General features: G+C 36.1%; 2 protein-coding genes across 8 annotated transcripts in view; one reads left to right on the top strand and one right to left on the bottom strand.

The window, feature by feature from the left end:
- Nucleotides 1-17925, bottom strand: part of LOC106874846 (neuronal membrane glycoprotein M6-a) — a 664201-nt gene that overhangs the window by 515856 nt on the left and 130420 nt on the right. The window lies entirely within an intron of this gene.
- The window catches only part of LOC128248348 (uncharacterized), a 143115-nt gene continuing 136690 nt past the window's right edge, over nt 11501-17925 (top strand). For both annotated transcript variants that reach the window (XM_089355039.1, XM_052969403.2), the window contains exon 1: nt 11501-12467. In XM_089355039.1, the coding sequence (XP_089211165.1) occupies nt 12100-12467 (368 nt within the window). In that variant the 5' untranslated portion in view covers nt 11501-12099. The remainder of the gene's footprint in view (nt 12468-17925) is intronic.

The raw sequence follows: 17925 nt of genomic DNA, 5'->3' as shown, positions 1-17925 counted from the left end.
GTTGTATCTTGAGCAGTAGATGTGATCAGTCACCCGATTTAATAAACTATCTGGTAAAAGGGTACCTTCAGAGGAGCCCACTCATTCGATTCAGAACTCCAGTTTTAGGATAATTACATTTTTTCCCCTCACATTATGTCACGGAGCCGCTGAAAGAGTATCACAAGTAATGCTTTTCTTTCTCGGACCAGGCCACTAAAAACCCCCATAAGATGAAATATAGAAATAAATAAACTAAATAAATATATAAATGAATAAATTACTGAAATATGTAAAGTAATATTAAACCAGGCTTAGCTATCTTATACTTAACCATACTTAACTGAACTAAACCAGATTAATTAAACATTCCTCATCCACCTTCTGCTCTATTCAGTACCTGAATAATTAACTAGTGATACAAGTGTACACAACTGGAGTACATATATACCGTTTCACATTTTTTGGTTGCTTCTTTCTCTTATTCTTTGTTTTGTTCTTGTTTTCTTTTCGCTTTGGTTCTTTCTCTCTCTTACTATCACACCCACTATGTCTGTCTGTCTCTCTCTCTCTCACTCGTACACAGATACGAATATATACATAGATAGATACATACATACATACATACATACATGCATATATATATATATATACACACACACACACTTACGTAAACACATATACATAATTTCACATAATTCTATTAAAACTCCCGGAAAATATGAACTAGAAATTCGTCAGTTTCGAACAAAGTAATAGTTTTCCTTTTGAATGTATGCAGTGTGTGTGTGTGTGTGTGTGTGTGTGTGTGTGTGTGTGTGTGTGTGTGTGTGCGCGTGCGCTTATATAACACACCTGTACCCATATACGCATATATATATATAAATACATTTATGTGTGTATATATGCATATATATTTTTTTATTTATGTTATTATATGATTGAACGTCACGCATCCATTCCCGAGTAAGTTTATCTTAATAATTTTGATGCGACTCTACCCTGTTCTGTTCTCTCTCTCCCCCTTTCGTTTTCTCTCTCTTCCTTTCTCTAATTCTTTTTTCTCCCCTTCTCCTCCTTTCTTTTTTCTCTAATCCCCCCTTACCGTTTTCTATCTGTCTCTCTCTCCCCTCTTCTTCCTTTACTCTCTCTCTCTCTCGTTGCTCACGCGTGACCATCGTCCATCTTTCTTTTCCTCATGCGATCATCTTTCTTTTCCTACAGTCTGTCGACAGATAAGAATGCGTCTGGTTTGTGCTTCTCTCCTATCTTTTCTCTTATCAAAGAATATTCCTCCACCGTTCGCTTCCTTACCTCGTCTGGCCTAACAGCCCTCCAGGTTTGTTTTCGTTTGGCTTGTTGTATGCCTCTATTGTCCCGTTTCTGTTACCAACTTTGACTCTCCGCAAATCCCAAATTTTAATTAGGTTCGCGAGAGCAACTGTTTTTCGAAGCCTCAAATTGTTAATTACTCGAAACGTGGAGTAGATGAACAACCGACAACCGATGAAGGGTCGTTCTTTATATTACTTGTCTTGTTTTCCATTTATTTCTCTCGTTGTTCGCATACCCGAGTTTGCCTTCGTATTTCATGTTGTGTTCGTATTTCGTAATTTATGTTGTTTCCGTTTTGTGACGTCCTGTACACACACACACACACGTGTGTGTGCATATATACGCATATATATTTCTTTTATTTGTTATTATATATATACATATACACAAACATACAAATATGTATTCTATGCACACATGTATGGCTGTATGCATGCATACATGCATGCACGTATGTGTATTAGATTAGCGCCATTTGAGCCGTTTTCAGAATTTCCACGTCATTTCTTCAGACGAAGATCTTCTGCCCAAATCAAAGACAGCATAGTAATGAAATTGAAGACAGAGTGTCAGAACAATCATCCCATTGGTTAGATCAGGCCACACAGAGACATCTAAATTAACCAGTTCAACAATTAGTTATCTTCGATTTTATTGGTAATCATTTCTAACATAATTTAATTAGTTCATTTATGGAGCTCTTAGTATATTTGTCGATATTTGAAAGCCTAATTTACGTAGCTAGCAATATGCATGGCTGGATTAACCATAGGTCTCGCCGTTTGACGCGTTAGCATGGTGTCTTGTTTGGGGCTACTTTTCGCTATATGATGACCGTAATGCATAGAAACTCGAAGTACCAACTAATGATGTCTGCCACATATTTTATACTTTAATCTACATGTACTGGGTTCTATTTATCACGTTAGTTGTTAGCTACGTGTGTGTGTGTGTGTGTGTGTGTGTGCAAATATAGGACCAGAATAGATATAAAAGAGTTTATTCGTTGGACGCATAAGAATACGTTTCATTGCTGCTCATAGCTTTTAGCTAATTGGACCACCCAGATCTTCAGTTGATATTCTGCAGGATATTTTCCATTTAAGAGAGAGAGAGTCGCTTACGACGTCGAGGGTTCCAGTTGAGCCAATCAACGGAACAGCCTGCTCGTGAAATTAACGTACAAGTGGCTGAGTACTCCACAGACACGTGCACCCTTAACGTAGTTCTCGGGGATATTCAACGTGACACAGTGTGACAAGGCTGACCCTTTGAATTACAGGCACAACAGAAACAGGAAGAAAGAGTGAGAGAAAGTTGTGGTGAAAGACTACAGCAGGGTTCACCACCATCCCCTGCCGGAGCCTCGTGAAGCTTTAGGTGTTTTCGCTCAATAAACACTCACAACGCCCGGTCTGAGAATCGAAACCGCGATCCTATGACCGCGAGTCCGCTGCCCTAACCACTTGGCCATTGCGCCTCCAGATAGATAGATAGATAGATAGATAGATAGATATGAATCATCCCTTAACGTAGCCAATTGACATGAATATACTTTGCTTTGAGCTCTAACAAGATCGCAACAAGATCGTTATTTTCACTATTTAGATTTAAAGACAAGGTTTACTACTGACCACATTTGTCTTTACTTTAATTTCAAATTACCCGATATTTTTAGAGTTATCTATCTTTTCTTTGTTGCGCTTCATTTTAGATATTTAACCCTCTCTAGGGAGAGATTTTTATTTTTAATACCAATGATAATCCCGATTAATCGAATTTTCCCATCTTACTATTTTCCATATGTGACACTTTAAGCATGCAGAACGTCCCCTTGAGGTGTATTCCCCAAGTACAACATATATACATACATTATATATATATATGTGTGTTTGTGTGTGTGTGTGTGTGTGTGTGTGTGTGTGTGTGTGTGTAATGTCGATAATAACAAATATATATACACACACACACACACACACACACACACATACCTGTAAGTATACATACACACGTATACACACATATACAAACAGGCACATATATACACGTATGCACGCATACACAAACAGGCACATATATACACATATATATATGCAGAAATATATATATATAGATACACACACACACACACTCACATATGCATATACAGATATACATGTGTGTGTGTGTGTGTGTGTGTGTGTGTGTGTGTGTGTGTGTGTGTGTGTGTATGCATATCATAATAAAAAATTTTTTCAACGTTTCATTACCGAAACATCACTTCGTTGTTAGGTAGCAATAAAAACGGAACTCACTCTACTCCAATAAACGTAAAATTATCTTGTAGCGAGTATAAATTACATCATCAACACTTATCTCTCTTCCCTCCAGGCCTGCTGCCTAATTCTAAATCAGAAATACCACCAAGATACTTCACTTTACAGATGTTCCTTGTCTGCTTCTACCTGGTTTAATTATTAACTTGTAGGGCGTGTGAGTGTGTGTGAGAGAGACAGAGAGAGAATAAGGGAGACTGTATGTGCGTGTGCGAGTGTGAATGGTGTATGCGGGCACACAAAATTATATATATATATATATATATATATATATATATATATATATATATATAATATAAATGTGCGTGTGAGTATATACATATATTATATAAATGTGTGTGCGCATGTATATATGTATATATATATATATACACATATATATATATATACACACATATATATACACACACACACATATGTATGTATATAAGTATGTGTGTGTGTGTGTATTCAAATTTTGCAACAGAACAGCTCTCGGTAAAAATCTTTATCTATATGACATACTTAATGAATATATATATGGTGGAAAAGCCAGTAGCGGAAGTGTTCATCAGGGAAAAAAATCCCCTTATAGACGTATTGTGTAAAAAAAACAGTATATTTCAGAGTTAGACGAAACGAAATCGCAGTGGAAGCGACTGCTTGAATGACAAAAGTGCATTTCGCCGTTTTTGCGGCTTGTCAACGCCACGCACTCGCGTCACTCTCAATATTTATCATCCCGGCTAGTATCAGACAGTAATAAATAAGTGACAGGTTATGCAGAGATACCGCAGTGCTAAACAAAATTCAAATTTTGACATCTTTATCCACCAACACTACTCTCATTACGTCCACCATTGCTCTCGCAGATATTACCATCAATAACATCATTAGTATCCTCACCATCTGATACTACGGATAACCTCTACATAGTGAATCGATCCCTGAAACAAAGGAGCATATTTCCCTCCAATTGAACTTACAGTGCTTCTGAAAGTTTTTTAACAAACCATTTCTTTTACTAACACTTTCAACGCCCCACCCCATAATTCAATAAAATTAATAAATCATAAAAAAATTGCTGCCGACAGGTTGATCGCCATTTGAAGACTATTTATAAATGAGCCGATATGATAGAAAATGTCAACATAACATTTCGACTACTAATATTGATTTCACATTTTGGCACAAGACAGCAATTTAGGGGAAGAAGGAAGTCGATTACATCGACCTCACTACTCAACTGGTACTTATTTCATCGACCCCGAAAGGATGAAAGGCAAAGACGACCTCGGCAGAATTTGAACTCAGAACGTAAAGACACACAAATTGCCACTAAGGGTTTTGCCCGTCATGCTAACGGTTCTGCTAGTTCACCGCCTTCATTTCGACTACTAATACTACCAGATGATTCACACACAGGCTAAAATTTGAAAATATATTTGGTAATAAGGGCAATCTATTTCCCCTTCGGCCCCCACCTCTGTCTCCAGAACTCATATAAAATTTTCCAACGCTTCATCGGGAATGGTACCTTTCACTTCGTGAAGCACTGTTTTATTTACATTATTTACATTTGACAGATATTTGCCCTCATCTCGGATTCTGAGTTCGATTCCAGGCAGTGACCCGAATAATGATAATAATAACAACAACAACAACATCGAAAAATACCTTAGGAATGAGAACCCAGGTTCGAAATTTCCCCAAGACACCTGATGAAGGCTGGAGGGTATATCAGCCGAAACGCTGTGTTAACCACAAACAAGATGAGGACAAATATCCGTCAAATGTAAATAATGTAAATAATGTACATAATTCCTCATCTCTTAAATATAGAACCGTACTGTTTTATTGTCTTCAGCCCTTTGCCTGTCTAAAACATTTTCATAGTTTTGATCTAAATGTCCATTCTTGGTTTCAGAATTTTAGTTAGGCCTTGTTTCATACGTCCTGAGTAATATAAAGCTTTCTTGTCTTAAGTTTCAAGTTACTTTGGTGATTGGAAAAAATTGGGTATGTGTAATGCGTGGACGTCAATTAAATATGTTCAATGTATTACATGTGATACACAGAACAAGCAAAAGATTTTGACAAAAAATATCGCATTGGATAAAAAAAATGGATAAATAAAACGGGATGGTCATGGCTGAAACGCCTTTGCTAAATACAAGCTGATCAGGAAATGGAGAGCTTCGACCTGCTAGTAAAAGTGTCTAAATCTTCCTCAAATCATTCTCTACTGCCTTGAAAAAGAAATGCAAGGACGCACAAGTTAACGTGGCCCTGGAAAAGAAAACATTATGATTATAAGTTTGTTTGAAGAGAGTAGTAGTAGTAGTAGTAGTAGTAGTAGTAGTAGTAGTAGTAGGAGGAGGAGGAGGAGGAGGAGGAGGAGGAGGAGGAGGAGGAGGAGGAGGAGGGCTGTTTACTACTGGCTGGATTACTATCATACTCCATTATCACTCTACGGTCAGCATAATCATCGCTATCCATAGAAAACGTTCACCTCTCAAGAATATGAATATAAACAAGCAAAATGGTTGCCAAATATTGAAAGTGAAAGTTCTCACCAAGATACACTAAGTAAACATGATCCCTGATAATGACGTCAATAAAACTAACTTTCGCTTTCCTTCACTACTTGCTATTGTGTTGTTTTTCATTTCACTCCTACTTCTGTTCTTTACTTTTACGTGTGTTCTATATATTTTTCTCCCTCTTCTCTATTTCTTTCTCTTTAAGAAAGGAGGGAGTGATAAATGGATGGTTGGATAGATAGATAGATAGATAGATAGATAGATAGACAGATAGACAGATAGATAGATAGATAGATAGATACAAATCAATCTATCGACATCTAAGGATTTGAGACATGTTAGGACAGATAAAATGTCTGTAGCTCGAGGAAAATCTATTGTTTGATGTCTATCAAAGCAAAGCAACGAAAATATATAGGATGTGTGTATGTGTGAGAGGAAAAGAGAAAGAAAGAGAGAGAGAGAGAGAGAGAGAGAGAGAGAGAGAGAGAGAGAGAGATCTTTTACAAAGAAGCTTGTTAGTGAAAGGACTTTATATATATATATATATATATATATATATATATATAGTGTTTGTATTGGGTTTTACATGCGGAAAATGATTCTATGTTTTTATATTATTTATTGTGTAGATTATTACTATTTACTGATTTGTAAAGGCACGATGCATTGGCAAGTGCAAGCTGTCAATCGATAATTATATTGGATGGCCAGACAGGCGGATGAAAAGATGGTCGGATGGATTGATGGTCCAAGAAACAGATAGACTGATGGACGGGCGTAGGATTGACAAATAAATGAATAGATGGACAGATGAACAGACAGCTGGAAGATATTTGACAGACGGATGGATAGATAGACGGATGGAATGATGGACAGATTAACAAGTGAGCAAATAGATGGACAGATGAACGGAAAAGGGAGACAGAGATCGACAGACGACCAAATGGAGGGACAGATGAAAGGACGAATGGATGGATAGATGAATGGAGTGGGAGGGAGAGATATCTGTCAAGGAAGAAAAAGAATGAAGATAAAAATGAAGGAGAAAATAGAGAAGGTTGCAAAAAAAAAAAAAAGGGATAAAACCATGGACATTGTATGATAAGAAAGAAGAAATTGTTGACAGAAATAGGGTAACGCAGAGGAGACAAACAAAGAACCAAAAATAGACATGGTTGTGTATTAGGAAATGAAAAGTGAGTTTTGATGGTGTGGTTTGAATGAAAATAGACATAATAGTAGTTGTAGAAGCGAGAACTAGAATGGAGAATGTGAGAATATTATAATTAGTAAGGTAACGTGGAAGGAGAGAATATAGGAATGGGAACTATGGAAAACAAAAATATATAGATAGATGAACAAACTTAAGAATAAATAGATAGATAGGCAAGGGGGCGGCAGGATGAAAAGACAAGAAAAATAGATAATTTATCAAGCAAAAAAAAAAAAAAAGTGCAGAGTGAAAGTAAAACCTAGTTAAACCATACAAATTACAGAAAAAATGTAAATTAAAAAAAGTTTTAATTTTTTTTTTGTTAAATTAAAGCATAGAGATTTGTTTACATCAGTAAACACGAAATCAATACCAGAAGAAAATTTTTACATCAAAACCACAACATTTATCGTGATGCTTTTCGAAGTTAGTCACAATATATATTTGCTACAACCGATCACAAGAAATCGATTGCCACATTGCGACTCCCCAAGCGAAATGTTATTGACCAGTTAGATTTCTGAATCTAGTAAACAGTATGTAGTATTAGATTGAAAGTTGGGTTTTGTTTGATGCAAGAATGACATAAAACTAATTCAGAAGATAGCTTTATATTTTATTTTATCGATTTGTTAAAATTTGCATTGTTGTTTCGGTTGTGGGAGTGGTGGTAAAATTTTGCTTTTGTCGTGCAATTTTGAAGAGCTACGATGTTTAATACAAATCGCAGAGGAGGATTTATAGAAGAAGCAGGATCAAAACAAAATGATCATCACAGGTTCGTATCCGGCAACAATGTCAGCGCACCTTCAAGTACATTTATTAAAAAAACATAATCGTTTGCTCGATTTCACTAAGCTTGTTTTTACTTCGCTATGCTGAACTTAAAACTATACACAAAGCGCGGAGACGAACAGAAGAATACTGTATTGATTATACATTAGATGCGTTCCGCGTTCAAACTGAATCCAATAAATGTTATCTCATACACACATCCAATCGGAGAGAAGAGATAGTATTGTAGCGCTCGTAAAGAAGCCAAGAAGAACATCTCCATCACAAAATGGCGTCCAAAAGACTGACAGAAAGAGAGGAGAAAAAACATGTATAATGGAATTTTATACAAATTTGTTACCGATATTTTACTATAATCAAGCTTCCGTATGTCCAGAGAACTGCTTCTGCTGCCACCACTGACACAAGTATCATTCCCCACCAAAAAAAAAGAAAAGAAAAAAAAACGCTGCAGTTTCGTATATTACAACTGCGGGTGTTGGAGATGAAGTCCTTTGCTACTATTACTAGTTGCTATAGTTAATCCTGTATGAGGGTTAAGCATGAATGATTATTAATTTATATATTCAGGGATCTTCAATAAATAAATTTATTATAGGCGACGTGCTTATAAATTATTTACAATACTTATTTTTTCTATTGGTGTTTTCAGCAACCACTGTGAAGGCAGGGGTAGCATGGCGAGCGCAGTGTATTAGAGACGGGTTTGTAACAAAGTGTTTCTGCAATCCCATTTTTAAATTCGATAGAACATACAGAATATCACATTAACCGTATTATTTTATCATATTAGAAAAAGCATGAGCACCATGATGCATTAGGCTTTAACTGAAACCATACATACATACATACAAGAAAACGTTGACGATGGCTTCGAAGTTTCACCGACCAGATCTTCGTCAGACTGTAAAGTATTTGGGAGTAGGGGCTTCAACCTAGTGGCTGCGGAATACATGTGGTTTAATAGCGTGCTTTTTACGGCCTATAAATAGCAACAATACAGATTGTTAAACCACACCTACTTCACAACCACTAATCCTCTCACACAAGATGAACCAAATTATATAAAAACCTTGAAAAATCAACAAAACTTTACAATTACACACTGTAGACTACGAAATTTTGAAGCTATTGTCAACCTTCCGTCATAAAAATTAATTTGATACTCCACTTAAATGTACTGAGTGGAGTGGTTTTCCAATAAACCCATTTTTTTATGCATAACTATACTTAAAACAAACATGAATAAATATATATATATAGATTCTGTAAATAATAATAATAATAGTATTTCGTAAGCTTAAAGCTTATAAGCGATCAACGCGCAATGACTAAAGAAAACCATTGCAGTGAGATATATATATATATATATATATATATATATATATATATACACAAGCAAATCACATGCAGGTTATCAAAAGGAGCCTTTTAAGTGGTCCATTCGAGCTGCTAGAAATATCAGCCAAATAAACTGAAATGACCGCCACCCATTTTATTACAAAAGGATTGGACAATGTAGTCAATAATGTATAACAATACAAAAGGAGATAGCTTTAATACCTTTGAGTAAAGGCAAAGATGACCTCGACAGGATTCGAGCTCAACAAGTGAAGAGCATGAAGAAATATCGCTAAGCATTTTGTCGGGTGTGCTACCGATTCCGTCAGTTCACCGCCTTCCTAACGCTAAGTAACCACAACGTTACCATTCAATTTATACTTCATGCATATCAATGCATGATAGCCTTCCCTCTCCACCGCTATCAATACTGGCCAAGAGGAGGAATCGATAGAGTGTGGCACCACAACCATTGCAGGTATTGCTGTCAGAACGCAAAAGACCGAAAAATTACCATAAAGAATCTTCTCCGATGCTATAACAGTTTTGCCAATTCACCATCTTGGATTGGTATTCTTTTATTTTTTTTTTTATCGACCCAAAAGGATGAAAGTCAAAGTGAACCTCAGAGTGATTTGAACTCAGTGCGCATAGAGTCGGAAGAAATATTGTTAAGTATTCTATCCAACGCTCTAAAACAGTGGTTCTCAACCGGGGTCCATGTGGCCCCTGAGAGTTCATATAAGATTTTTGGGGGTCCACGTAACAAAATAGTAAATTGGGGGTCTGTTATGTCTCAAGCTACTGCTATCTAGCACCTTCGGATGATCTCTACTCGTCAGCTACTCAACAGTCACTACCACGGCTAGACTACCTCTATTTATATGTCTTGGGCGATCCTTCTTCTTCGCTTGGGGGTGTCGACACAACAGGGTCCGCAATAATATTTCAAGGGTCCCTGAAAAACTTTACTTTAGATGTATGTATTGGTATGTATTTCAAGAAACAGCTAGGTTTCTTTCTCAAATGTTTTACATAGTTCAACCTGCACAAGTTAATGTGTGGAAAACAAAATAGGAATTTTGAAAGAAGTTTCTATAAAATTATTTTTTAAGCATCGAGTGGCTAAGGGAGTCCACCAGAGTAAAATGCTAATCAAAGGGGTCCGTAGGTAAAAAAAAATGTTTGAGAACCCCTGCTCTAAAACGTCGGTCCTCAACCATTCTTTTTTACTTATGGACCCCTGTGATTGCTATTTTATTCCACTGGACCTTCATAGCTACTCGATGTGTATTTAAAAAAACCCTTCTGTATTTTTATAGCTAAATATTTTTAGGAACTGTATAAAAATATATATATATATTGTGAATTCTATCTTTTATCTGTTTCAGCCATTTGACTGCGGTCATACTGGAGCACCGCTTTGAAGGGTTTTAATCGAACAAATCAACCCTAGGACTTATTTTTTAAAGCTCAGTACTTATTCTATTGGTGTCTTTTACTGAACCACTAACTTACGTGGACGTAAACATACAAACACCTGTTGTCATGCGGGGGTGGGGGTGGGGGGCAAGCACAGACACAAAGACATAGCTATATGCATATATATATATATATATATATATATATATATATATATATATATATATATATATATATGTTTAAATATATTTTTTTACACCAAAAATTTGGCAAAAGAATATAGTATCTGTTAACAATCTTAGCAAAAAACTCATCGAAATGTACATAGGTCAATTTCATTATTATTATTATTATTATTGTTGTAATAAAGTATTTTCAACGGATCAGTTTTGAGCTCTATTTAAAGTTGATATATATATATATATATATATATATATATATATATATATATATATATATACGACAGGCTTCTTTCAGCTTCCGTCTACCAAATTCACTCACAAGGCTTTAGAGGGCCGAAGCTATAGTAGAAGACACTTGCCCAAGATGCCCCGCAGTGGGACTGAACAAAGAACTATGTGGTCGTGGGGCAAGCTTCATACTACACAGTCACGCCTGCGCCGAAATATAAGCATTTTTATTGCGCATAAATTTTAACAGCAAAATCTTATATGGACCCCTTTGGGTCATCGAGCCCCTGGTCGAGAACCATCCTTCTAAAACCTTTGAGAGCGAATTCAACGCCTTTAAATCACTCTCTATCGTCTTAAAAAGAGAAAAAGGAAGAGCATATTGAGACGTACAGTCTTAGATAATAAGGTAAACAGGTGAAGGTTACGGTTGGAATGTCGTTGATCACAAGGTCTATTCGATCAAGTTTGACCCGCAGCTGTATAATAACAGTAGGAAACTACTTTTTAATCACTATTATTAGTAAAAAACATAAAAAGGACTGTTGCCATCGTTACTTGAACATTGTCCGAAGTGAAATAAAGTAATATAAAGAAGAAAAAAAAACGTGGTGGGGGAAGGAGAAGAATGAAGCAAAATAGAAAGAAAGAAAGAAAGAAAACGAGTAAAAGAAAACGAGAAAGAAAGAAGGAAAGAAGAACCGTCAAATAGAAAATCGTTACGAGAATAGTTTTTGAAGTTGTCTTTAGATGATAAAAAAATAATGAAACAAAACAAAGCACAGCTACAACTGAGAAGAGATCGACTAAACTGTAGTAGTAGTAGTAGTAATAGTAGCAGTAGTAGTAGTGGTAGAAGTAGTAGTAGCAGCAGCAGTAATAGTAGTTGTAGCAGTAAGAGGAGGAGAGGGAAGTGGAGCAGCTGCAGTAGTGGTGGTTACGGTGGCCGTCGATGTGGCGGTAACAATGGTGTTAATGGTAGTGTTAGTAGTGGTGGTTGTGGTGGCGGCCACAATAGTGGTGGTAGTGATAGTGGTGGAGGTGATGATAATGGCGGAGGTGATAGTAGTGGTGGTCGTAGCGCCGTTGGTTTCGGAGGAGGAGGTAGTGACAGTGGTAGTGGCTGTGATAGGTAAGTGTTTTAGACTACTTAATTTGTAAATTGAAGATTTCAAAGCCAGATTTGTTCTACTATATCTCTCTATCTATCTATCTATGTTCCTATATATGTATCTATCTATCTATCTATCTATCTATCTCTAGATGAACAATGGACCTAGTTGAAAGGTCTCTGGGATACTTGATTGCTTCATCAAAAATCTCAAGTTCAAAGCCAAAAAGCCAGGTCTTCCGCTGCAGCAGGCAGGTTATCTAGCTGGCTGGCTGGCTGGCTGGCTGGTTGGCTGGTTAGTTGGTTGACTGTCTTGCTGTCTGACAAACTGAGGTGTTAGTATTTTCTACTACAGAGCTCGTGAGAACAAGATTTCAAAGCCGTTCTTTTATGAGCATTGACCTGGAACTAGCTCAGGTTATCACAGTACAGCGATCATTTCGTTGTTATATAACGCTGTATATTCTTTATCTAGTTTCAGAATAAAGTGGCTTTGTTGAGACGCTGCTTCCAAGGAGTTTTAGTAAATCATAATGACCTCTGTTTCAGTCTAGTACTTATTTTATCGATCTCCATCGAAAGACCAAGTTACCGTTTGACATAAAGCAATGCAGCAATCGAAGCGTCGCTAACCACACACACACACACACACACACACACACATTTATACATATATATACATATATATACGTGACGTTCCTTGGTAGACAGATATGATAAGAGGGACAAGCCTTTCGAGATCAAGTCAAAGCAGAATCAGAAGACTGAATTTTAAATGAGCCAGAACAAAATTCTGGAGGAGACTTGTATTTGCATAAAACAAAACTTAGCCACATGCATACAACGCATTAACGGTTCACTTCTTTAATTCAAACTATGACTATTTGAGCCAAAACATTCAATTTTTCGCTCAGACAAAGGTCGCACAGCATTTTTGATTTGAAGCTCCCGTTTCTTCAGCCAAGTCCTCATGAATTCAAAATTACCTGGTCTTTTATGGACAGAGCTCAACCATACTGGAATAGGATGCTTCAAATCAAAGATGCAGTGTGACCTTTGTCTAAGCGAAAAATAAAAAATATTGCACCTTCGCAGGCGTGGCTGTGTGGTAAGAAGTTTGCTTCCCAGGCATACGGTTCCAGGTACTTGCACCTTGGACAAGTACCTACTATTATAACCTCTAGCTAACAAAAGCCTTGTGAGTGGATTTGGTAGACGGAAACTGAAAGAAGCCTGTCGTGTATATATAAGACTTTCCGTATTCCTGAGCGTCATACTAATACATCCTTTTGTTATTTACACCACCTGTCCTCGTCTGTTGTTGTTTTTTCGTACATTCTCCCATATATATATATATATATATATATATATATATATGTATATGTGTGTATGTCTTCTAACACCGCCTAACAAACGGTGTTGGTGTGTTTACGTCCCCGTAACATAGCGGCTCGGCCAAAGGTATCGATAGAATAAGTACCAGGATTTTAAAAATAAGTACTAGGGTTGATTCGCTTGACTGCAACTTTTCAAGGCGGTTCTCCAGCACGGCCGCAATCCAATGACTGATACAGTTAAAAGATACACACACAAACACACTCAAAAACATTATATATATATATATATATATATATATATATATATATATATATATAGAGAGAGAGAGAGAGAGAGAGAGAGAGAAAGAGAGAGAGAGAGAGAGAGAGAGTGAGAGAGAGATAGAGAATGGGAGAGAGAGCGGGGAGAGAGAGCGGGGAGAGAGAGAGAGAGAGAGCGGGGAGAGAGAGAGAGAGAGAGCGGGAAGAGAGAGAGAGCGGGAAGAGAGAGAGAGCGGGGACAGAGAGAGAAAATTAAAAAAAGGATTCCAGGCATGACCATCGCGATTTTACCTAAGACATACTGCAGCTAAAACCACATTCTGCAATGCTATCTTATCGAAGGTAACTGAGCATGTGATCTTTGGGTGTAAAATACCATTACAGCATGGTGTAAATGAGCTCTGAGCTACGAAAAGTTGAAAACCAATACTCCTAGTTTATTACAGAGGCCCTGAAAAAGCTCATAGGTGTTGATTCTTTACCTCTCAGACAAAAGTTAAAAAATAAAGAAGATTAAAAAATACTTTTAAAAATTCACGTTAGTCCACCTTGGTAATACGATCCAAGAAACGGCATTCAAATGTTCTATCACTTTATACGCTTCGCTTTGCCTAAATTAACAAAGCATCAGTTGAGATAAATGACTATTGCTAAACTGATTGTACTAGTCTGATAAACTAAAAATGGTAACAGAAATTATCTAATAGATCGAAATCTAATGCACAAAAAAAAAATCTAGATTATAGAAACATCTGGTTTTTATTTCCACGCTCATACAATACTGAAATGAAACATTAAGATTATATCAATTCCATTTAATGGGTCTTGAAGTCAACGAAAGACACAAAGCGGCAACAAGAAAGCTGTATAAAACTGTTGGTAACGAAATCACCACTACGGTAACTACAGCAATATCAAACAGTTCTACTTCAGGGTTAGCGTCGATATGATAATAAACTAATGAACTTGGGGTATATAGTGATTTACAACGTATACGAAGGCTGTGTACAGACAGTAAAAACGACCCAGGCACTCAATATGTGCGTGTATGAGTAATAAATATATATATATATAGTCTGTGTGGTCATATACACACACGCACACACACACACACACACACACACACATATATATATATATAGGACGAGCTTCTTTCCAGTTTCCGTTTTCCAAATCCATTCACAAAGCCTCAGCCCGAAGCTATAGCGGAAGACACTTGCTGAAGTTGCCACGAAGTGGGAATAAACTCGGTACCATGTGGTTGGGAAGCAAGCTTCTAACCACACAAACCTACGTACATATATACAATACATACATATATATACACTTGCATACATACAATACATATATATAAATAAAACGTGTTTGTTGTATGTATGAGTGTGTGTGTGTATATATATATATATATATATATATATATATATAAGTCAATAAATAGTGGGGTTGTAAAAAAACATTTTCATTCTCCTTCTTGATAATTTGCTTCTTTGCAATGAAAACCGGTTAGAAAAAATCTTTATTAAAATATGCTTCCAGTTCAGCATTCCGGCTTTTTTTCATTTTCCTATATATATATATATATATATATATATATATATATATATATATATATATATATATATACATATATATACATATATATATATATATACATATGTGTGTGTGTGTGTGTGTGTGTGTGTGTGTGTGTGTATAAACGATTCAGATGGCTGTATGATTAAGACAAATAGTTACGAGTGCTATAGAAGAGATAAGCACGTAATAAGTCGAAACTACAACACTATAGGTACATGAAGATTTTTGAAATTAGAAGTTATAAGATTTATGCCTTTACAATGATATTGGCAACAATTGGAATAGCGGTAGATGGCAGAATCGGTAGATGTACTAAACAAAATAACGTCCAATATTTTAAATCTTGCACACGAAATACACATACGAAATAAGTCCAATATTTAGTTACACTGCTTCAGATTTCTTTCCTTCATTTCATGAGTGGAGATATAGACATTTAGAGAAAACTTCTTCACAATCACGTGATTTCAAATCCGAACTTTCCCACCGCGACACATAGGACGAATGTTTCATGCTCAAGCCTTCGGCTTCAACATTGCCATGTCAGCGTAACTGAATAGACGTGAAGTGTGCAAAAGTTCGTCGGGGTGAGTTGTACTTATTCTTGGGAGGTAGACTTCGTCAGACACGTAGTTAAGTGCTGTTAGCGGAGAGTTCTTTATCATTTATTTGTTTCAGTCATTCGTCTGTGGCCATGAAATGTTTTCTTCAAAACAATTGACCTTGGCACTTATTTTTAATTCTGGTCCTTATTTTATCGGCCCCATTTATTGAACCACTAGGTAATGCGAACGTAAACAAGCCAGCGTTGGTTGATGAGCGGCATGCGGGGGACAAAGACACACACAAAGACATATATATATACACCAGAGTAAGTACATAAATGCGAAACAAGGTGGAAAAAAAACTACTCGAATACCAGAGGTAGAGTAATGCGCTTTATCAAAAAGCAGCAAAAATATCACAAAAACAGTTACTCAGAGTTTCACGTTCCCGTTCGTCGGACAGTTTTGTTTTGAATGGAACAAAAATAAGGTTATAAACAAACATACAATTAGTTTAACGGATACACATCTGAAAATGGTTCTGTTTCATTGGTCCTTTCAACTAACGGTATTAATTGATTAATATTTTACAAATAATAATTTACCCTGGGTATTTAGACTCTGTCCTTCTTTTTTAGCTATTTTTGATTTAAGGTCTTCTTTGGTTTTATAAGATGATTTTATATCGAATTCTGTTCATTGCATGCAACTGGTCATTGTAAAAGCCGTTAGTTGAAAGGACCAATGAAGCAAGACCATTTTCAAGTGTGTATCCATTAAACTAATTGTATATGTTTGCTTTTAATCTTATTTTTGTTCCAATCTAAACAAAAGTGTCCGACGAACAGGAACGTGAAACTTTGAGTAACAGTTTTTGTGATATTTTTGCTGCTTTTTAATAAAGTATATAGATAGATAGATAGATAGATAGATAGATAGATAGATAGATAGATATGATACAAACAGGAAAAATAGAACTCAAGCTATGAGTATATCTATATCTTTATCAATATTTAGGAGAAGCAACAGTGTGACTTAAAGGTCGAGAGTTGGTACGTAACAAACTTACCAAAGTTTTAAAAGAGCCAACGCACAAAACTCTAGGCCCTTGAATCACTATTGCTTCTGCTAAATATTGATAAATATATTATTTCACCAGGGATGTGAGGATGCTATAAGATGATGCATAATCACTCAGTTCTGAGTGCACTGTTTTTTATTGCACAAACAGCTCTAAGCTAATGAAGTCAGTTATGTAATTTCAGTTTCCCGTGTCATACCATTAGTTCCATATATGTGTATACACACAAATACATAAACACAAACAGACACACACAGCTACACTCCGAAGAAAATATCTTCATATATTTTTATGCAAAAGAATATATGCAAATAAAACTTTTGCAATATAAAACAAACAAACGAACAAACATAGTTTTCTATATTTAACAGAAGTGTTTAAAGAAATACCAGATAATTTGTTTCATATCCTCTTTGGTTATTTTGAAACGGAGCCAAATAATGCGGTAGTTTATAAACATTAACCCGAAAGCAGCAATCGTCGACTAATATGCTCTATGCATTATATATAGAAATATAATATAACATGATTTAATATAATATACATACATATACATATATTTCTACACACACATATACGCTGGCACACTCGAACATTTGCACGAACGCAAGCAATGTAACACATACACAAACAAAATAGATGCCAGAAATAGTTTGGTTTCTAGACTCAATCCTTCCGAT

Source organism: Octopus bimaculoides, chromosome 7 (genome assembly GCF_046866305.1).
Source record: "Octopus bimaculoides isolate indiv1 chromosome 7, ASM4686630v1, whole genome shotgun sequence".
In the NCBI taxonomy this organism is placed as follows: Eukaryota; Metazoa; Mollusca; class Cephalopoda; order Octopoda; family Octopodidae; genus Octopus; species Octopus bimaculoides.
Note: the sequence above shows the minus strand (reverse complement) of the source record. Positions and strands in the feature narration are given on the sequence as shown.